This window comes from Saccopteryx leptura, chromosome 1 (genome assembly GCF_036850995.1).
Source record: "Saccopteryx leptura isolate mSacLep1 chromosome 1, mSacLep1_pri_phased_curated, whole genome shotgun sequence".
NCBI classification, from domain to species: Eukaryota; Metazoa; Chordata; class Mammalia; order Chiroptera; family Emballonuridae; genus Saccopteryx; species Saccopteryx leptura.
Genome location: NC_089503.1, coordinates 19139900 through 19162472, shown reverse-complemented (window position 1 = coordinate 19162472; position 22573 = coordinate 19139900). Strand labels below are relative to the sequence as shown.

Sequence of the window (22573 nt, the reverse complement as noted above, 5' to 3'; positions counted from 1 at the left end):
CTCTACCTGGGCTGTGAGTCTCCTGAGAACAGGGACCTAATTCCCTCGGGGTTCCCCACACCTAGGCCAGTGCCTGGCACTCAACAACACACGGACACATCCCGAGTGAATGAATAGATGTCCTCTAGCAATGGTAGTCAACCTGGTCCCTACCGCCCACTAGTGGGAGTACCAGCTTTCATGTGGGCGGTAGCGGAGCAACCAAAGTATAAATAAAAAGATAGATTGAACTATAGTAAATTGTTTTATAAAGATTTATTCTGCCAAACTTAGCGAAAATCCGACATAAAGTACTTGGTAAGTAATTATTATTATATGCTTTAACTTGCTGTAACTCTGCTTTATAAATTTGATAAAGTAAAGTTACTTCCCTACTTTAAAGTTACTTCACCATGACTGTGGAACCGGTGGGCGGTTAGAAAATTTTACTACTAACAGAGATAGAAAAGTGGGTGGTGGGTATGAAAAGATTGACTACCCTGCTCTAGAGGATGCGTGGAACACCCCTCACAGAGCCCACCAGCCAAACCTGGGCCCCTCCTGCCTCCTTCCTAGGGGACCGATAATGGTCTCCTGTCCCTGCCAGCTACACCTCCCTGGTGGAGTGTCACAGTTCTATGGTGCCCCCTCGCCATGAGCTTGTCACCGTGGCCCGAGAAGCCCCAGAACACCCGTGTGTGTGCGGGCAAGCTTGACAGACAGTAATTCTGATAATTAGTGGTCACACCACTTGCACTCACAGGTATCATTCTCAGAAATCATCTCACTCTTTGTTTACTTCCTCAGTGCTGTGTCTGGGTAACCCGTCTGTTACTCTTCTGAGACTGCGCTGCAGGCAGAGCTTCATTGCACTGAATGTGGGAAGGGAATATAGTCCTTGCTGCAGGGCCGTGGAGAGGATTAAGTGAGATTGTACAAAAGCGGAACCCCCGGCACGAGGCCCGGCACAAAGTAGGTGCTCGAGAAAGGCCAGGTTCCCTTTGAGTTCCTTCAGATCAGGGTCTTGGCGTGAGCCTTCACATGTGAGCCTGTCAAGGAGTATGTGGGAAGATAGTTAATTCTTAATAAATGGCCACTAATGACACGTGCACGCGCGCACGCGCACATACACCCCCCCCCCCAATTTCATGATATAGATGCTAAATGTGGCTGAGACTCCGTGGATCAGCAAGTCAGTTGATTACAGCACAGCAAGCAGCACAATCATCAGCATAGTAGTGCCAGTTACCCCACCCCCAGGGACCATGGTGACATGAGGGACTTACATGTGACTGTGCAGACAACAGTGGTTACACTGCCCCGGAACTTAGGGCGAGGGACTCAGCACCTCTTGTAGCAAGCAGTAAACAAGCCAGTTTCCCTTCTCCGGAGAGTGAGCCAGTGCATGGTATTCACACTGTGGCCGCCTTGACCTACTTGATCGCCTATGTGATTAGCTACTGAAATGGCTCTGGGTCAGGGGATGCTGAGGCCTTACAGCTCGACATACTCAGAAGGGATGCCCAGAACCATGGCGGACCACCTCTGCCATCACACTCACATGCACACCCACGCACACAGATGCACGCACACGCATGTGTCTTATCCGAAGATGGAGTGGCGCCCTGGCTGCCTGATCGTCCCTCTTAGAGGTACTCATGCAGGCTTGGTGGCTATATACACCGTGGCTTCACATCTTGCAATTTGGACCAGTGCTCCTCAAACTCGACTATGCGTACAGATCACCTGGGCATCTCTTTTTTGGGGGGAACAGCCAGAGTGGACCGAGGCCAGCGAGGTCCCCCCAGCACCCCCACCTCACCGGCAGCTGGGTCCTTCGAGGACAGTGTCTAGGACAGGCTCTGTGGAAGGAGGTCTGGAGTGAAGTTCCACGTGCTTCTCTGCCGTGCTCCACGTGATGCCAACGCTGCTGGCCTGTGGACCACACCCTGAGAAGCAAGGGTTTAGGTGACTTCTGAGCTTCTGGGCGAGCCAGGCGAGTGAACAGTGAGCATGGCGGGGGCAGGATGGAGAGAAGGAGACTGGAGAAGGGAAGGCGGGGGCTGGGGCTGCAGCCGCTCTCTCTGCAGGCCTTCCCCTCTGGTCTCCTGCTGTGGGCGGTGGGACCTCTTTCCTTGTGGCCAAAACACCCCCTGCTAGGGTTTCATCTCACTAAAGGGGTCAGGAGGAGCGTAGGTGTGAGGGAGCACAGAACAGAGGGCTGGGTGACAGGCTGCCCAGCACGGACTGGATGGCAGTGGGTGTGTGTCTCTCACTGCCGGCCTCTGGGAGCTCTTAGCGAGTCACTTTCCCTCTGGGCCTCAGTTTCCTCACCTGGAAAGGAGGGGCTTGGGACAGGTGGTCTGGGTGCATCCTTTCTGCTCTACCCTGTTAGAAGCAGGAAAATGGGAGAGCACACTGTACCCAGCCCTGTCCCTTAAGAGCCACAGGCGTGCCTTGGGGAAAGACTGCTTTAATTCTCCACCTTCCACGTCAGCATCATGGAGTGAGCACTGAGGAAGCCAGAGGCTGTTCTGTCTCCTGGCATCGGTGCAGGATGGTTTCTAGCATTCTTAGTGATTCTCCGCATCCAGGCGCCTTTCGCTCCTGACCTTCCCACCCACTGTGTCATCTGCAAGTGTGCCTCCCCGAGCCCCTGGTACCCTCAGCCCAGAGCCCCTACACTGCCTGCAGCCTGACCCTGCCCTCTGCAGGCATGCGCCTCCTTCTCCCCGAGCCTTACTTGGCCGCGCTCAACTTGGTACTTGGGACCTTGGTTGGCGTCCGGGAATTTCTTACACTGCAGGGTCCTCATCCAGGCAGTGGCGGGGGGTTGGGAGGAGCCCCTCTGCCCACCCTTCCTCCACCAGCGGAAGCTTCTCCCTTTCCCCGCTCCACTTGCTGGCCTGCTGGAGCCAGGGGGTGGGGCAGCCTACTTCTTTGTAAACTATTCATACTAATCTGTATTTTTTTTAAAACTTTTTATTATGCAAAAAAGGTAGAGGAGTATAATGAACTTCTACTTCATACCTATCACCCAGCCTCAATAATGAGTAACTCCTAAGCATTACTAATCGATTTTTTAAATCAGAAATGCATGTAGCTGATATAAAATTCAGTGAGAAGTAAGTCCGTCTCTTCCTTTACCCTCAGCCCCAGGAGCGGCAGCTGCCACAGCCTAGAGCAGGGGTCCCCAAACTACGGCCCGGCCCGCGGGCCACATGCGGCCCCCTGAGGCCATTTATCCGGCCCCTGCTGCACTTCTGGAAGGGGCATCTCTTTCATTGGTGGTCAGTGAGAGGAGCATAGTTCCCATTGAAATACTGGTCAGTTTCTTGATTTAAATTTACTTGTTTTTTATTTTAAATATTGTATTTGTTCCCGTTTTGTTTTTTTACTTTAAAATAAGATATGTGCAGTGTGCATAGGGATTTGTTCATAGTTTTTTTTATAGTCCGGCCCTCCAATGGTCTGAGGGACAGTGAACTGGCCCCCTGTGTAAAAAGTTTGGGGACCCCTGGCCTAGAGCTATAATGCACATACGAGCACATGTGTATATGTGTCCTTTAAATTTTATTAAAATGGGGCATGTTTATTTTACATAACACATTTATATAGCTCACTTTGTGTTTGTCACCATTCTTAGTACACATGTTAACTCACTTAATCCTGATCAGGTAGGTGCTGTGACTATTCCCCCAGGCACAGAGTCGTTAGGGAACTCCCCGGACATCACACAGCAGTAAGCGATGCAGTTGGGAGTTGAAGCTGGGCGGCCCGGCCCCAGGATCCATGCTCTCAACCACCGTTTTTCTGCTGCCTCTCAAATTACACATACTGCTCTCTCCCGCGGGTCTGTTTTCACCACCAATTACACGATCCATTCAACAAACGTATATGGTGCGCTCACTCCGCACCAGGCACCGTTCTCACGGCAGAGGATGGAGGAATGAACAAAGCCAATGAACCTCTCTGCCTTCCGGGACTCTGTTCTGTGTTCTAGTTGGGGAGACAGACAGCAAATAAAATAAAGGAGCACAACGTCAGTTTGTTGGCAAGTAGTGCCCCGGAGAAAAACAAAGCAAAGAAGGAGAGGTAGAAAGTGTAAGGGAGGCGCAGTTTTACCTGGGCAGCCAGAGTACGTGGCATTGAGTGTAGGCCTGAAGGGAGTGAGGGGGTGACCCCTGTGGCAGTCTGAGGGAAGAGCATAGGGAACAGTCAGTGCAAAGTGCCAAGACGGGAACGTGCCGTTTCAGGCTGAGCACAGCAGGGCAGCCTGTGTCTGTGGCGGGCGTGGCTGGGGGAGGGTATGCGATGAGGTCCCAGGAGGAAGGGGCAGACTGTCTGTCTGGCACGCCCCTGAAGAGCTTTGCTCTTTGCTCTGTGTGAGATAGGACGCTGGAGGGTTTTGAGCAGGGCCCCTGTGATCTGACTTAGGTTGTAACACGTTCATCCCGACTGCAGGGTGGAGAACGGATAGGAGGGGCCCAGTGGACACAGGGGGACAGTCAGGCTCCTGCAGTCCTTCAGGCCAGAGGGAGAGGTGGCCAAGACCAGGTGGTGCCCTTGGACGAAGGGCTGGAGTTTATTCATTGCTTTCTTCTCTGAAACAGCTCCCTGTCACGTGAGGATATGCTATCGTGAATTTAAACATTGGTTGTTCCCCAGTCCCTCACTATTTCAGACAGCACTACAACGAATACTCTTACACACGTGTCTCAGAGAAATTTCTAGAAGTGAAATTTGCAGGATCGAAGGTTAGTGAGTTTTTGAAAGTTTTCCCAGTGCTAAATTGTTGCTCCCCATAGAGGTAGTGGTGTGCGCTTCCCCCAGCAATGCACTAGAGAGAGTGCTCAGGTCATAGCTTCTGGTCAAGTCTTGGGCTTAGGGGATGCACGAGGCTGGGGGTGAGATGCCGTGGTCCCACCCGATTTGCCCCTTTTTGGCGACACCATCAAGGGGACCCTTTACAGAGGCACAGCCAGAGTTCTGGACCCGGCAGGAGTGGACCCACAGGGAGGTGAGGACTGCACCTTGGCAGGACAGGGTACCACCGAGGACAGCTGTGGCTGCATGTAATAGAAACCCTGTCCTAGAGGGGCTTGAGTGACAAAGAGGTGTAACAGGAAGTTCAAAAGTAGGACACTTTATTCAACACCTTAACCATGTGAAAGGCCCCGTCTCTGAAATGTTTTCAAACATCAACCAATTCTCAATACTCTGACACCAACTGGGTGTCTAATAATTCAACTCAGTTCTAAAACGACCCTGAGTTAGCACAGAGCCTGCGGGCCGAGGGCTGAGTGCCACACGGCTGTCCTCACTTCAGACCCCAGTCGCAGGTCCCCGGCTGCCTGTGCTTCCTGAAGAAATTGGGTTTCTGCAACCCCTCCACAAGGTCTGTAATTTGCTAGAATGACTCACAGATCTCAGACAAGTGCTTGGCTTTCTATTACTGGTTTATTATAAAGAATACACTAGAAATAGGCAGATGGAAGAGAGGCATCGGGCTAGGTGGAGGGCCATGGAGCCTCCCGGCCCCCGCCCAGGGTGCCACCCTCCCAGCGCCTCGATGTCTTCACCAACCAGGAAGCCCTGTGAAGCTTGGTGTTCAAGAATTTTTGAGACATCCTTCAGAATGGGAGAAAATATTGCAAGTCATATAACTGATAAGGGGTTAATATCCAAAATATGTATATATAAGGAACTCATACAACTCAATAGCAAAACAAACAAACAACAACAACAACGCCACCAATCAATCTGATTGAAAAATGGGAAGACATACAGATGGCCAGTGCGGACCCAAAAGGTGCCCAACCTCACTAGTCATCAGGGAAATGCAAATCAAAACCACAACCAGATATCACCCCACACCTGTTAAAATAGCTATTCTCAAAAAGACAAGAAATCACATGTTGGTGAGGATACTGTTTTGTGTGGAGTTTCCTCAAAAAAAAAAAAAAAAAAATTGAGCTACAATATGATCCAGGAGTTTCATTTCTGTGTATTTATCCAAAGAAAACAAAAACTAACTCGAAAAGAAACATGCACCCCCATGTTCATTGCAGCATTATTTACCATAGCCAAGACTTGGAAACAACCTAAGTGTTCGTTGATGGATGACTGGATAAAGAAAATGTGGTTTTATGTATATACAGTGTAATATTATTCAGCCATAAAATAAAAAAAATAAAAAGAAGAAGAAAGAGGAGGAAATCCTGCCATTTTCAACCACATAGATGGACCTTGAGGGCATTTGCTGAGTGAAATAAGTCAGAGAAAGACAAACACCATATGATCTCACTTATATGTGTGTGTGTGTGTGTGTGTGTATATATATATAAACTTTATAAATACAGAGAATAGATTGTTGATTGCAGGGGTTGGGGGAAGGGTGGGGGTTGGCGAAGTGAGTGAAGGGAAACAAAAGGTATAAACTTCCAGTTATAAAGTAGATAAGGTCTGTAGAGCATGCAATCTTGCAGCGTGGACACCAGAGTTAATAATACTGGATTGCATATTTGAAATTTGCTAAGAGAATAGATCTTAAAAGTTCTCATCACGAGAAAAAAAATTCTGTAACTCTGTATGGTGACAGAGGTTAATTAGACTTTTGTGGGAATCATTTTACAATATATACAAACATTAAATCATTATGTTGTACACCTGAAACTAATATGTTTTTATGTCAATTATAACTCAATAAGTAATTTTTTTGTAGAGCTCAATCTCCAGGCCCCCTCCTCTCCTAGGAGGCTGCTGGGTGGGGCTGAATGATCTAACTCTAATCACTGTCTTTCTGGTGAGAGTCCCATCCTGAGAGTACCCAGGGGCCCTACCCTAAGTCACATCATTAGCATAAACTCAGGTGTGATAGGAAAGGGGTCCTGATGAATCACAAAAGACATGCCCATTACTTGGGAAATTCCAGGGTTTTTAGGAGCTCTGTGCCAGGAACTGGGGACAAAGACCGAATGTATTTCTGATTACCCCACACCTTCCCTGGGCTCCGCTGTCCCGGCTTCATCCTAAAGGTGTTTCCTGCCCAGGTCCTCTGCAGGACACGGCTGCCATTTGCAACAAAGGCTGCGTGTTTTCTCGTTGAATCATGAAATAAAAGTTCTTTCCGTGCTTTGATGGGCCTAAGTAGGTCAGGTGTCATCTGAGGAGATGACAAGGTGACTAGTTAAAGGCCAGGTTCAAGATCGAATAATTGGGGAGGGCATGGTATTGCCATGATTGGCTTAGGTGAACCTGACCCCTCCCTCCCTTGGAAGTGAGGGAGGCTCAGCTTCCCCTGAATCTCCGCAGGTTCTGTGGGGCTTGGTGTGGCACCTGAACAGTGTCCAGCTCTGGTAGTGGAGACGGAAGGGGACCTGGGATCCAGGCAAGCCACCCTCAGTCTCCTCAGTGACGAGCAAACCCCTAAAAATGGTGCCCCCTTCACTAGCTTCTCCACTTGACTCACAGACTTTTACACAGCTTCTCCCAACCTCTTCTTATTAAAGTCTTACCAGTGATGGAGCCAACCTTTTATCTCTAAAAGGTTCTGCCGGAGGGACCAAAAGCACCTTCGGGACTTGCTCTGAGGCCTGAAGTCCCGTCTGCCACCATTCCCCCAGACGGAGTCATAGCTGCACAGGTTCAGAGGCCGCCCAGGGGAGTTCTTTGCCTTAGGCCCCAGCTGGTATATATTTTTTTGTTTTTATTAATCTGTATGTCCATATACAGGGGTAGTCAACCTTTTCATACCTACCGCCCACTTTTGTATCTCTGTCAGTAGTAAAATTTTCTAACCACCCACTGGTTCCGCAGTGATGGTGACTTATAAAGTAGGGAAATAACTTTACTTTATAAAATTTATAAAGCAGAGTTACAGCAAGTTAAAGCATATAATAATAATTACTTACCAAGTACTTTATGTCGGATTTTCGCTAAGTTTGGCAGAATAAATCTTTATAAAACAACTTACTATAGTTAAATACTATCTTTTTATTTATACTTTGGCTGCTCCGCTACCGCCCACCATGAAAGCTGGAACACCCACTAGTGGGCGGTAGGGACCAGGTTGACTACCACTGATATAGAACAATGCATATAACATAGAACCGCGGCTCATATATGTATTTCACAAACTTAACACGCCCAGGGGAGCATGACCAGCACCCTAGAACCCTCTTTCTGTCCCTTCCTAGTTATTCCCAAGGGTAACCATTAACACTTCTACTTCTGACACCCTCGTTCTGTCTACTTTTTTAACTTTATGTAAACTGAAGTGAGGCCCTGACTGGTTGGCTCAGCGGTAGAGCGTCGGCCTGGCGTGCGGGGGACCCGGGTTCGATTCCCGGCCAGGGCACATAAGAGAAGCGCCCATTTGCTTCTCCACCCCCCCCTTCCTCTCTGTCTCTCTCTTCCCCTCCTGCAGCCAAGGCTCCATTGGAGCAAAGATGGCCCGGGCGCTGGGGATGGCTCCTTGGCCTCTGCCCCAGGCGCTAGAGTGGCTCTGGTAGCGGCAGAGCAACGCCCCGGAGGGGCAGAACATCGCCCCCTGGTGGGCAGAGCATCGCCCCTGGTGGGCGTGCCCGGTGGATCCCGGTCGGGCGCATGCGGGAGTCTGTCTGACTGTCTCTCCCCGTTTCCAGCTTCAGAAAAATACAAAAAATAAAAAAATAAAATAAAATAAATAAAAAATAAACAAATAAACTGAAGTGCACAGTGTGTACTCTTTGGGGTCTTGTTTCTCTTCTCAGCATCATGACTCATCTGCACTCTAGCACGTGTGCTACCGAGGTGAGCATACAGTTGTAGGTTGTGCGATCTCATTTCTGCATAGTACTCTCTGCCGACCTAGTTTTAAGACATAAAGAAGCTTAATGAATATTGTACAGTACCGTATTAATTAATATTAATCAGCAGGACAAGTGAATGTATATGCCGTATTTCTTTGTTTCTGCTTAGAATGGTAGCAGCTAACCCGTGTGTTGACCCTGGTTAACATATAATCTGTGTATGTAGGAAACACTAGGGGAATGAATGAATTAGTACACAATGCATGCAGTGTTTAGCAGAGGAAGTCTCTCAAAATGGAAATCATGAAGAAAACAGAAAACAGAAGTGCTTCATGGTAGAACTACCAGGGCTCTGACTGACCAGTCGCTTGACTGATTCGTTCATTCATCAAATATGCATCCTGTGCCACTTACGTGCCCGGGATTCAGTCTCTATTTTGGGCTCCTCCTTCCTCCTAGCCCATTGGTGTGGTCTCAGCATCTAATGACAAGTGAGTAATGATGGGAGAAACTCAGATGTCTTCTCTAGTGGTTTCTAAACTAAATGAGTATAAAGTTTCTTTAAAGAATTTTTACACAACATTTTTTTACTTATAACAAAAAAAAAAAAAAAAAGGAACCAGAAACTCTCTCTTTAATACTACCCCTCCCCCAACTAACCACTAGAGATCAGCACCTCAGAATGCATCCTCCCAGACCTCTGCATGCAAATCCTTATGGCTGTGCAGGTACCTTTTCATTATCAAAAAATAGACTTCATTGTTTTAGAGAAGTTTTAAGTTTACGGCAAAATTAAGAAGCTAGTAAGGTGAGTTTCCACGTAACCTCTGTCTTCACACAACTCCCCAGCCACATACATCCGACCCCAGAGTGGTCCAGTTTGTACAAGTGATGAACCTGTACTATATGACACATCATGATCACCCAGAGGCCATAGTTTGGTTCATTAAGGTTCAGTCTTGGTGTTATACATTCTACGGCTTTGGACAAATGTATAATCATATGTACCCACCATTAGTGTGTCATACAGAGTATTTTCAGGGCTCTGAAAACCTTCTTCTTTCCTCCTCTTCATCCCTCCCAACCCCTAAACCCCTGGTATCTTTTTACTGTCTCCATTGTTTCGTCTTTTCCAGAATGTCATATAGTTGGAAACATAGAGTATGTGGCCTTTTTGAGTTATCTTTGTTCACTTAATAATAACTTTTATTTTTATTTTACAGTATGTGGAGCATGTGTTTCCACAGCAATAAATATTCTTCCAAAGCATTGTGAATTGCTGTCTAGTATTTCATTGTATGCTACATATGAACTCTTCTCTTATTTTTGAGGTTTGCATTGTTTCCTGTTTCTTGCTACTAAAAATAGCATTGTAGAGGAGGACAGCCTTGTGGGTAAATCTTTACACACAACTTAATTAGGTCCTTAGGATAAATTTCTAGATTGGGGATTGCTCCTTCGAAGCTTTTGCTCATTTCAATGTTATGCCCAACTGCCCTCCAGAAGGTTAGGCCAGTTTATATTCCAGTGAGTCCGGCGTGTAGGGCATTTCCCCACCCTCTTGCCAACTCTGAATACATATTTTTAAACTTTGCCAATTTAGTGGAGGAATAATGATATTTATTTGTTTTAATTTATATTTGAATATTAAAGTCGTGTGGTTTCCCATAAAGCATATTGGCTATTTGTCTTTCTTCTTTTGCAAATTGCTTTTTCATGTTCTGTTTCATTTTTTTTCTATTGGGACAAGCATCTTTAAAGTATAAAATGTTTCTCTTAGTAAGGGTATTAAAATACTGCTTTGAAGGCCCTTTTTTCATTTTCACCAATGTTCCACCTGATATCTGTTATACTTTTAAAATAATAGATGAACGATAATAAGAATTTTTATAACTTTATATTATATTATATGCCAGGCATTATGCTACGTAAAACAACCCTATGTGATAGGTTCTTATATCAGTCCCATTGGACAGATGGAGAAACCAATTAACCATGCAGGAGTGGTTAATTAATTTTCTCAGGGTGACACAGCTTGTGCGTTGGCCATGCTGGTATCAGTTGATTAACAAAGCACACAGTGACATAGAGCTTCCCTGAATTCAATAACACTTTTTAATTATCTTTTGTTCATCACAACAGTATCTACATATACTTGCAAACTATCTCATGTATGAGTTCAAGTCATATAATTTTTTCCTCTCCACTCAGCAACTCCCTGTAGTAATTAATCCCATGCCCTGTCCCATTATCCTCACGATTTACTGTTAAGAACCATGTTGAACCTTATACTTTCCAGGCAAGACCTTGCTCTGGGTCACATAAAAAGTCTATGGCGCAGCCAGGACGGAGACCTGGGGCTGAGGGTACCCAGGCCAGGTCAGTGTGTGACTTGGGCCAGCCCCCTAATCTCCTATTCCTTTGTTACCAGAGGGGACAACAGAGGATGCTGTGGTGGCACCGGGGCAGACCTGCCAGCTTCTCATGTTGCCAGCCTCTAGGGAAACCAAGTGGGCACAGACTCCCAGTCCTCTGGCCACACTGGCTGCTGGGCATTCCAGGACCCTGGCACGCTGCCGAGGGTGAAAACAGAGCTGCAGGCTCCTGAGCCACATTCTGCCCCCTCCTCTTGGTTTGCATCTCATTGCTGGGTTTGCAACATGCCTAATCTCTGCGTGTGCAGACTCAGAGGAGCCGGCGGAGAGGGAGCATTGCCAGCAGCGTGGAGTCCTCCCTGAGGCCTGCCTAGCCCTCCCCCAGGGCCCTCGCTGGGCCCGCGGGGCCACAGCAGTCTACAGACAAGGTTGCTGCAGCGTCACCTGCTCAGCACTACAGAGCCTGCTGAGATGGTCTCCATGAAAAACACAAGTTCGGATTCTCTCTCGTCCCAAATGGAGCTTCGCTTGATGCTGCCACGTGCCGCTTGCTTCTCCCTCCCGGCCCCGGCGGCCTTCCTTAGGGACACAGAAAGGAGTTGCAGTGCACATCGGTCATGTGGTCACACACCTGAGGCTTGTTCCTGGTTCTCCAGGCAACTGACTCCTCCAAGAACTGTCTCCAAGAATTGTGCAGACAGACAGTCAATAAGTAGGTGTCAAATGAGTGCTCCGTAACCCATCATGTTTCCCTTTTGCTTTAGCTGCTAGGAGGCTCAGACTGACTGGAAAGATAGGTCACTCACCATCTTAAAACAGATCCTTGGTATAATTTGCATCACTCTCCACGAAGTCTCTCACTGTTCAAGTGTCCTGTCGAGTCTGTGTTTGTATTGTAAGTCATCACAGATCTTTTATGTGATGAAGGTGGGCTGGAAAGGAAAAAGAAGACATGGAAGGTAGTGGCGTGGCCTGTGGACCTCTCTACTTTGGATATAAATGAACGCTTTCCTTAGAAGGGGATGGTTTTCCCCGGGGCCATTTAAGACTTAGAAAAATGTCTGCATGCCTTTTTCCCTCTGTCTCTGAGGCTTCCTTTCCCTTCCCACCTATTTTTTTTCTCTCCACTTTTCTCTTTTCTCCTTCTTCTCCCTCCATCTTTTGTTTTCTCGCCATCACCCACTTTTCTCTTTCCCTTCCCTTTTTTGTAGTCTCTCCTCCCTCCATCCCATCTCCTCTCCTCTTCCTGCTCACCTCCTGGTCTCCGGGCGGCCAGTTAAATGTTAAAGTTCCTTGCAAACCCAGAGCGCTTGGCTCTTTCCAAGGCCTCGCCCCCACGTTTATCTCATTTATTCCTCATGAGGATAACCTGGCAAATATGATCATTTATTTCCATTTTTCCAGGAAGACACTATGGCCTAGAGAGTTTAAGTGATGTGCTCATGGTCACACAGCTTATACTTGACAACTTATTACCACATTCAGGCTCCAGGCCTCACAGTAATCTCATCACTGCACCTCACTGCCTCTTAATGCCAGCATCACCCACCTCACCTGGCAGAGATCACTGAAAGAGCATCCTAGCAAGAGGATTCAGAACAGTACCTTCCACCCTGTCTTACCTTCTAAGGTCTCTTTTAGAGTTGAAATTTGCAATGGGGCCAGCAAGACATACACACACACACACACACACATATATGTATATATATATTAGAGGGCGGCAGTAGTGAATTATGGCATGGGTCATGGGTCATTTGGTTATTCATCCATTTGGCAAATATTTCTTGAGACTATGCTATGTGCTAGGAAAGGCTGAGACCAGGGTAAGTCAAGCAGGGCACTTAGGGTGCAAAATTTAAGAAGGCACCCACACTCGGGTGTGTTCTTACAAGTGCACCACCCTGAGAATGGGTGCCTCCTTCAAGTTTATGCTGTAGCACCTTGCTTGCCTTCAGCTAGTTCTGCCCTGGTGCCCAACACTGTTACAGGTGCTAGCAATTCAAGGGTGAGCAAAACGGCCTGCACCCTGTCCTCGGGGAGTTTGTAATCCATGACAGGAAACATGTTAATCAAATAATCAGGCTAATGAAAGGCCCTTGTTTTTTTTGTTGTTGTTGTTTTGTTTTTGTATTTTTCTGAAGTTAGAAGCAGGGAGGCAATCAGACTCCTGCATGCACCCCACCGTGATCCACCCGGCATGCCCACCAGGGGGCGATGCTCTGCCCATCTGGGGCGTCGCTCTGTTGTGGCTGGATCCATTCTAGCACTTGAGGCAGAGTCCTCAGCACCCAGGCCAACTTTACTCCAATGGAGCCTTGGCTGCGGGAGGGGAAGAGAGAGACAGAGAGGAAGGAGAGGGGGAGGGGTAGAGAAGCAGATGGGCACTTCTCCTGTGTGCCCTGGCTGGGAATCGAACCCAGGAATTCCACATGCTGGGCTGATGCTCTACCACTGAGCCAACTGGCCAGGGCCCAAAGACCATTGTGAGTGTGGCAAGTGCTACGAGGAAAGGACGCTGGGGCTGGAGAGGGTATTACGGAGGGGGAACAGTAAGCTGAAGGATGGGGTAGGAGTTCCCAGGTGTGTGCAGGTGGAGCACACAGCAAGTTCACAGGCCCCATGGCAGAGTGGAGCATGGCATTCAGGTGTGGCTGGCAGAGGGGGGAAAAGGGCCAGAGCAGGGGAGCACAATGCAAAATGGTCCCAAACAGTCTGTTTCTAATATAGTGCCAGTGTGCAGATGATTGACTTTGAAAAATAACAAATCCAACCCAGTGGAGAGAATTCAATTCCCCTCCCCCCTTAGGATGTCCTCATGCCCACCATCCTGATCTGCTTTCTTCAGTGGGATCGCACAAACGGTGCCTTGCTCCCTTCAAACTCCTCTCGGTCTAATACAGCAATGTTGGTGATAGAATCTAGTATTTGCCAGTTTCCAGATGAAGAAATTGGAGCACAATGGTTAGGTATAACCTGCTGTCTTAGCTCAGCTGCCGTAACAAAATGCCACAGACCGGGTGGCTTACACGAGATGTTTCTCACAGTTCTGGAGTCTGGGAAGTCCGAGGGAAAGGCGCTGATTCCATTCCTGGTGAAGCCTCTCTTCCTGGCTTGCAGACTTGTTTGTTGCCTTTCAACTGTCCTCACCTGGTAGAGAGAGCAAGTTCTGGTCTCCCTCTCATATTATAAGGGCACCAGCCCTATTGGATCAGGGCCCCACCCGTATGACTTCATTTAATCTTTATTACTTCCTGGCAGACCCTTTCTCCAAATACAGGCACATTGGGAATTAGGGAATCAACATAAGAACCGGGCCATTCATATGTTGTAGCACCTGCCAGGGGCGCATAGCTGACTGGTGGGAGTTGAACATAGGCCTGCGGTGCTGCTTTGGAGCCCAAGTTCCTAACCATTAGACAGAACTGCCTCAGAATGATTGTGTGTGAATGCTGCCACCCAAGTGAGAGGGTTCCTCAGGGCAGGCGTGTTCAGTGATCCCTTCCAAATCCACTGGCTCTCGTCCCCACCTCGCAGCTATGTTACTGGACTTCAACCGGTCCGGGGTTCAGGTCACCTGCTGCCGCAAAAGCAGAGACTGGGTCTGATACGGAAACAGGCGTCTGTAATCAAGATTGCTCAGCAACTTGAGAAGACAGGGGGCATATCTTAGTCCAAAGCCTGCCTTACAATCTCAGTTGCGAGGGCTGATTATATACTTTTTCAGGTGGGGTTAGTACAGTTGGGGGCATGCACTTAGTCAGAAAGCAGGATAGTTGGTTTCCAGCATTGTAAGAACCATCAAGCAGGATGGCTCGTTTCTGGGATCATAGTTTCTTCTCCATGGCATTCTGGTCTAATCGTGGGCTTTATTACCTCTTGGGGTCAGTCATCTCCTCAGGGGTATGGGAGCATCCAGCGTCAGTAGTTCTGCGTTCCTGGGTGGGGGTGCTAAAGACAATCTAGGAAATAAGTTACTTATGGTGCACTAGCAGTCATATATCTATATATATATAGTATTTATTGATACCCTATCAGCTGGACGTATGGGTTGAGGCCTGAGCCCAGCCCAGGGTGATGGGGGTGATCCGTCTGTAGGACTGGGCGAGGGCAGGGCACAGAGGAAGACCAGACCTGAAACCTCACTCTTGAGTTTGGGGCTTCTGTTTCCAATTTACTCAGCGAGGGCCGCAGGCTCTAATCCAGAATTCACGAGGAATGGACTTCTTGTCCTTGGACAAATCCCTTGACACCTTCGGGCCCCAGGTTCTTGGCTCGGTGACCCCCAACCCCTGCCCTCTCACGGATGGTTGGGGTCCATCCATGGGCTATGAGGTCGGCCAAGCACCAAACGTGGAGCCGCTGGCGGGAGGCAGGAGAGCTGCAGGCGCCCGGCCCCCACCCTAGGCCGCGCAGGTGGGAAGGTGGCGGGCGGGCGGTGCGCGGCCGGCGAGTTGGGTGGCAGTGGCAGCTCCGGTGACGTAGCAGGCTGCTCTGCAGGCAGAGCGGGTAGGCGCTGGAGGCCGGGAGGGCGCGCGGTGGGCTGCTGGCGCGTTTCGCAGACCTGCTCCACCACCCGCCGGGCCACGGGGCCCAGCCTCCCCCGCGCTATCACCCGCACCAGACGCCCGCCCGGCGCCCCGGCCCGCGCGGGGGCCGAGCCCGCGGGAGGGGCTGGAATTCCTCCCGGGGGCCCCCTCCCGCCGGCCTCCGGGCGCTCGCTTCCTCCCGCTCCCCGCGCGCCCCCCTCGCGGCCGCCAGCCAACTGCATGCCCCCGGGGCCGGCAAGAAGCCACATGCCCCCGCAAGGAATGCCGGGCCTGGCGGGCGGGGGGCGGGTGCTGGGCAGGGCCGGGCCGGGCCGGGCCGGGAGCGCCCCGCCGGGAAGGTTGGTGAGAGGGACAGAGCCAGCCCGCGCCCTCCCCGGCGCCCGCGCTGCCCCTGCGCCCGGCCCGTGTGCCGCCCCGGCCGGACCGCGGCGTCTCACACTTTCCCCGCCCTACACGCGGACGGGACGCCCCGCGGGCGCCGGGGCTGGCGCGGGGCAGCCCCCGCTCCCCTCCGCGCGCCCCCTGTCCCCGCCGGCTCGGAGGAGGGGGCAGGCCGTCATGTTTCCCCACACCCCTCCCTGCCGCCGCCGGCTTTGGGGCCCCGGTGGGGAGCAGGGGGCTGATTAGCCGAGGAGCAGGGGTGTGGCCAGCGGGGCCCGGGGTAGTGAGTCACACACGCTGCTCGCCCAGTCCCGGGGCCAGCGCGGTCCAGCCCGAGTGCGCGCTGCCCTGGCCTGAAGAGTGTGCCCGGGCTTGGCATGAGGACCCTGGGGCGCCGAGGGAGGGGCTGAAGCCCGGCGCAGTGGTGGAGGAGGGCGGTAAGCGGCGACTGGGGAGATTCCCCTAGAGAGCGGGGTGGGGCTTGGAGTCCGGGCCAGCCCACACCAGGACCCCCAGGCCCCGCCTGTACCTGCTCTGAGCTGGCGAAGCGGGCCTGGCGGCATTCCCTGGCAGCCCCTGGGCTAGGGGCTTCGCAAGGAGGCACTGAGGGCCCATTTCATCAGCCCGCTCCCCTTAGCCCCAGATGGACTTGAGTGGATCCCTCCCCTGCTCCACACCGCAGACTTTTGTGCGGAGGCTCCTGCCGGTTCCTCGTACCCTTTGCCCTTTGGTTTTGGGGTCCAGGCTGTCTCCTGGCCTGAGCTGCCCCTGGTCCCTGACCCCATGGGGCTGGTGGCTCCAGTCATCCCCAGGACCAGCCCGGGATAGAAATGGCATTTCCTCTTGGCCAGGCTACAGCTGTTTTTGTTGTCTGTGTTCTCAAGTGCTTCCTCTGGGGATGGCAGGGAGGGTAACCAGACTCCACGGGACCCCCGATTGCCCTCTCCGCCACTCACCCCTCTTCCCCTGTCTCTTTGATCCTTTTCCTGTGCTGGTCCCGCCTTCCCGTCCCCAGAACAGAATGACTGAGAACATGAAGGAGTGCTTGGCGCAGACCAAGGCAGCCGTGGGGGACATGGTGACGGTGGTGAAGACAGAGGTCTGCTCACCTCTCCGCGACCAGGAGTATGGCCAGCCCTGGTGAGGCCCCTGTGTGGGGACAGGAGAGGGAGAAGGGGAAGCCGCTGGGCTGGGTTGGTAAGGTTGCTGGGAGGCCCTGCGGACAGTTCCCATTCCCTGCCCACCCTCCTCAGGCAGCTCTTGGGACTAGAGGTGAGCACAGGCTTTAAAAAAAAGAACACCCAAGCAGTGGCCTAAGAAGGCCTGGGCCCAGGTCTCAGGACCCCTCCCTTTCCACTACCCCTGCGCCGACCAGGCAGGCTGGCTGGGGCTCCTCCACCTGTCTCGCACCTGTGGCCTGTCGGTCAGGTTCTTAGCTTCTCTGCCTACCAGCTTCTCCCTCTCTGATGGCTTCTTTGCTTTCTTTAATGGTCCCTGTCCTGGCCAGCTCTAGGAGACCAGACCCCTCAGCCATGGAAGTGGAGCCCAAGAAACTGAAGGGGAAGCGTGACCTCATCATGCCCAAAAGTTTCCAGCAAGTGGACTTCTGGTGTAAGTGGAGCTTGGAGCTATTTCCTAGGCTATTCCTCCCTTCACCCCCAACTCCGGACCCCATCTCGCTCAGGGAACTTGCAGGGATAATACTGATAGGCCCTCATCTATTTACTGTACCAGACACAGGTCCATGTCCAGTTGATTCTCCCCATTAGCCATTGAGGTGGCTATTGTTGGTCCCATTTTCCAGGTGAGGAGACTAAGGCTTGGTGAGGGTTAAGAACCCTGCCTCAGATCCCACAAACCCACAGATGCAGAGTTGCAATTCACACCCAGGCCCAACTGACTCCAGAGCATGCTCTTTCTCCTACTTTTTCAAACTTGAAACAAAGGGAGCTGCTGGCTTCCTTAGTGTTGGCAGGCATGTCCTCGAGCCCACAGTGAGGGTAAGAACAGGGCTGCAGTTCCGGAGCGCCATTCTGTGCTTCTACTGCTCGATGCTGTCCTCGGGGTGGGCTTCCTATCAGCTCCTTAGCCTCCTCTATAGGGGTCTTACCTCCCCCCAACAACTGAGTTTCTCCTCTTTTTATCCCTCCAGTCTGTGAGTCCTGCCAGGAGTACTTTGTGGATGAATGCCCCAACCATGGTCCCCCGGTGTTTGTGTCTGACACGCCGGTGCCCGTGGGCATCCCAGACCGGGCCGCCCTCACCATCCCACAGGGCATGGAGGTGGTCAAGGACGCCAATGGGGAGAATGACGTACGATGCATAAATGACGTTATCCCCAAAGGCCACATCTTCGGCCCCTATGAGGGGCAGATCTCCACCCAGGACAAATCAGCTGGCTTCTTCTCCTGGCTGGTGAGTGGCCCCTGGGCAGTGCCCTGTGACAGGGTTCTGACCAATATGAAAGGAAACCAGCAGGGGGAGCCATTCTGCTGGCCTAGTCTGGCTCAAGAGCTTTTCTGCCATCATTCCAGGACTGGTCGATGATGAATCTTGCCGTCCCTTTGCCCTAGCGAAGTGGCTGCAGCCCTTGGCGGCCGAGGGCCATGCTGAGGAGCGCATCTGGCAGTAGTCAGGAGAACTTGGGGTGGGGTGATTTCCCCGTGAACACTCCTTGTGTGTGTCTGGTGGGCCATTCAGTGGCATTGATGAAGGCTTTGCTCATGCCCTCCTCTGGAGCTGGTGACTTGGAGCCGGGGGTCTGTGGGCAGGCAAAGCATGACAATCATCTAAGAAAGCAGTAATGTCAGGGGCAGGGCTAGGTGCTGGAGGTAAAGCCTTCAATAAGACAGGTATGGTCCATGCCTTTAGGGAGTGGACAGTCTGCTGGGGACAGGCAGGCATTGAACAAGTACGTGCATCTGTGATAATTGCCACTAAAGGGGGAATACAGGACACGCTGGGAACAGCGGAAAATGGCAGTGTTCACAATGTTAGGGAATTTGGGGCATGGAGCCCAAGTTCTTAATGTCATCCAGCTTTACTGTTTACTATCTAACGTGGCCTTGGATGCATCATTTAACTTCTCTGCACCTGTTTTATAATAGGATAATCATAGCTGATGGTGAAGATTAAATGAGTCAATATTGTAAAGTTCTTAGAGTCGTGCTTGTGCCGTAGTAAGTACGCAGAGAGTATTAGCTATTATTATTGTTGGCCTGCATGTGGGGTTTGGGCAAGATTTCCTTTAGCCTGAGACTTGAAGAGTGAGTGGCAGTTGTAGAAGGAAGAAGGAAAAATGCTCTGTGCAGACAGAAGAGCTGAGAGAGAGGAATACCGAGAAGTCCCGTGTGGTGACGGCAATGAGCCTGAGAGCAGAGTGGCAGGAGGCAGGAGGGAGGAGGCAGGGGCCCGATCATGCTGTGTCTCATAAGCCAGGGTCAGCGCATCGTTCCTCCTGTGAGCCAGTGGCAGCCACGGAAGCGTTTCAAGCAAGGTGTGCCTTGGAGAATTTGGATTCTAAACGGGAGGCTGGGGTAGGGGTTCAGGTAAGGAAAAATGGTGGTTTAAATGTAGGTGCTGCCCTGGCTAGAGAGAGAGCTTGGTTGGTTCGAGCATGATCCTGAAGCACAGAAGTGTCCCTTTGATCCTCGGTCAGGGCACACACAGGAATAAATGGATGTTTCTGTCTTTCTCTCTCTCTTTCTCTCTCCCTTCCTTTCTCACTAAAATCAGTCAATAAAAAAATAATAATAAAGGTGCTAGAGACAGGTGTTAGGTGGGTACATTTGAGCAGAATTTAAGAGGGAGAATCTCCGAAATTTATTGATGAATGGGATGTGGAGGGGAGGAAGGGGAGTTTTCAAAAACATAAAGAGGAAGAATTATTCAGGACAGCCCTTAGGAGTTAAGCTTGAATAGAGATGGGGGATGCCTGACCTGTGGTGGTGCAGTGGGATAAAGCGTCGACCTGGAAGTGCTGAGGTCGCCGGTTCAAAACCCTGGGCTTGCCTGGTCAAGGCACATATGGGAGTTGATGCTTCCTGCTCCTCCCCCCCTTCTCTCTCTCTGTCTCTCCCTCTCCTCTCTAAAATGAATAAATAAAAAAAAATAGAGATGGGGGATGGGGGATAGTAGAGAAAGGCTAGGGGGTAGGCAGATCACTCACGATGCATGAAATAAACACTTCTGGATGGGCTCCTTGGCGCCCGGTGCTTGGCTGGCCCTGGGGTACAAGGTGGGCCTGACTAGATGTCATTTCTGCCCTCATGGAGTTTATTGAGGGGAAGAGGGAATGAAACAAAGAATAAGATAAATAAATAGAAAATTATGACTCTGAAAGGTAAAGGAGAGAATGGCTAGCAGAAAAGTGAACAACCAAGAAAACCATTGTGGCCAGAGGTCAGGGAAGGCTTCCTGATAGTTGAGCTGCGACTGAAGAAAGGGAACACCCGCCAGGTGGAGATTGGTGAGGGGCATCCATTTGGATGAAACAGCATGTGCAAAGGCCATGTGGCAGGAGAGAGCATGGCATGTCTGAGCAGCAGGAAGAAGGTCAGTGTGCCTGGAGTGCAACCGACACAAGAGCCTGGAGGAAGTGATGGAGGCTTGGTCATATAGGGCCCAGGAGTCCAAATTAGAACTCTTGTTCTTTAGTTTAAGGACAATGGGAAATTGTACTTACATTTTGAAAGGGTGACTGTCCACGGAATGGAGAACTGACGGCGGGTGGGGACATGGGTAAGAGTGAATGCCTACCTCTAGTTAGAGGGCTGTGGTCATTCTCTAAGTTGATGATGGTACAGGCTGGGGCTAGGGTGGGAGCCCTAGGGAGACACGTGAAGTTGTTTGTGAACTGTTTCCGAGATGGAAGAGACTTGACTTGGGAATAGACTAGTTGGTCTAAGGAAGGGAGAGAGGAGTGTCATGAACAACCCCTGCAATGCCCCTCTCCCCACAGGTCAGGAATGGTGCCTTTTCTGAGAAATGGCACTTGCCAGAAGGGGACTGGGTTGAGGGAAAGATCCCGGTTTGGGTTTTGGACTTGCTGAGTTGGAGTGACATCAAGCTATCCAAGTGGTGAAGTCAACTAGGCAGTTAGATATGTCGGTTAGGAGCTTGGAAGGGAGGTTTGGAGATGTCACTGCTTAAGTCACCTGTGCAGAGGTGGTCAGATAGGCCAGGAGTGTGGACGGCAACCCTCCCAGCCCCAGGCACGCAAGAGTTGTTGAAGAGTTAGCGGTTCAGAGATGAGCTTGATCCTGCAAGGGAGACAAAGAGCAGTATGGGAGGTAGGAAGGACAGAATGGCCGATAGTGTCAAACTCTGCTGAGAAACCAAGCAGGAAAGGACTTAAAAGTGTCCTGGATTTAGTGTCATGAAAGTCATTGGCAACTTTATAGCAAACACTGTTAATATAAGGCAATTTGCTCCCCTCTCCCCTCACCCATGGGACATTTGACAATGTCTGGAGACATTTTTGGCTATCACAACTCGGGACAGGAATACACTATAGGCATCTAGAAGGGAGAGGCCAGGGATGCCGCTCAACGTTTTATCACGCACAGGACGTCTTCCCACAACAAAAAACGGTTGGGCCTCGGATGTCAGTGGTACCGCCTTTGAGGAGCCCTGCGGAAGAGTGCTGAGACGGAAAGCTCATTAGGGTGGGGGTGACCAGCACAGTCACCTCTCAGACATTTGGTTAGAGATAAGAAGTAGAAGAGAGAGATAGGAGACAGGAAGGGTGATGGGTGGAGGAAGACGGGGTCAAGGGAGTTTGTTAATGACATACTTTAACATCCTTAAAAAACCAATGGGAGGAGTCTTAGAGTAGAGATAAGACTGGACGAATAATAAGCTTTTATATTACCTGAGAATGTTCAAATAGAGACATTGGATGTGAAAAGGGGGTGGGTCAGCAGTTTTTTTTTTGTTCTGTCACTGGAGGGCTATCCTAGAGCTTTGTAGCGAATGGAGGAGAATAATTATAGTTGGCCGAATAATGGCCCCTGAAGGACGCCATGTTCTGATCCCTGGAACCTGGGACTGTGTTATCTTATATGCAAAAGGGACTGCGCAGCTGTGGTTACATGAAGGATCCTGCGATGGAGAAATTGTCTTGGATTATCTGGTGGGCCCAATGAAATGACAAGCATGTTTATGAGAGGGAGGTGGGACGTCAGCGTTAGAGCCGGGATGGGAAGACACTGTCCTGCTGGCCTTGGAGCGAGGGGAGGGGCCAGGAGCCAAGGAAGGCAGGCCACCTCCCAGGTGGAAAGACAAGGCTGCAGATTCCTCCTTGGAGCCTCCAGAAGGAACCCAGCCCTGCTGGCATCTTGGTTTTAGGACTTCTGGCTTCCAGAACTGTAAGTTGATAAGTGTGTGTTGTCGTGAGCCGCTGTGTGTGTGGTGGTTTGTCACAGCTGCCATAACACACTAATACAGTGGTCTTCTGTGTTTTGGGGCCCTCTGCTAACATGTGCGGCGGCGTAGAGAG

General features: G+C 50.7%; 1 protein-coding gene across 5 annotated transcripts in view; it reads left to right on the top strand.

Annotated features, from left to right (window-relative positions):
- Positions 1-22573, top strand: part of PRDM11 (PR/SET domain 11) — an 83747-nt gene that overhangs the window by 18297 nt on the left and 42877 nt on the right. For 3 of the 5 annotated variants that reach the window (XM_066362801.1, XM_066362776.1, XM_066362809.1), the window contains exons 2-4: positions 17090-17214; positions 17582-17685; positions 18227-18489. In XM_066362801.1, coding sequence (XP_066218898.1) covers positions 17096-17214; positions 17582-17685; positions 18227-18489 — 486 coding nt within the window. In that variant the 5' untranslated portion in view covers positions 17090-17095. Of the gene's footprint in view, positions 1-16063; positions 16512-17089; positions 17215-17581; positions 17686-18226; positions 18490-22573 lie in introns of those variants that run through there. The other 2 variants (XM_066362787.1, XM_066362794.1) reach the window with 2 other exon arrangements.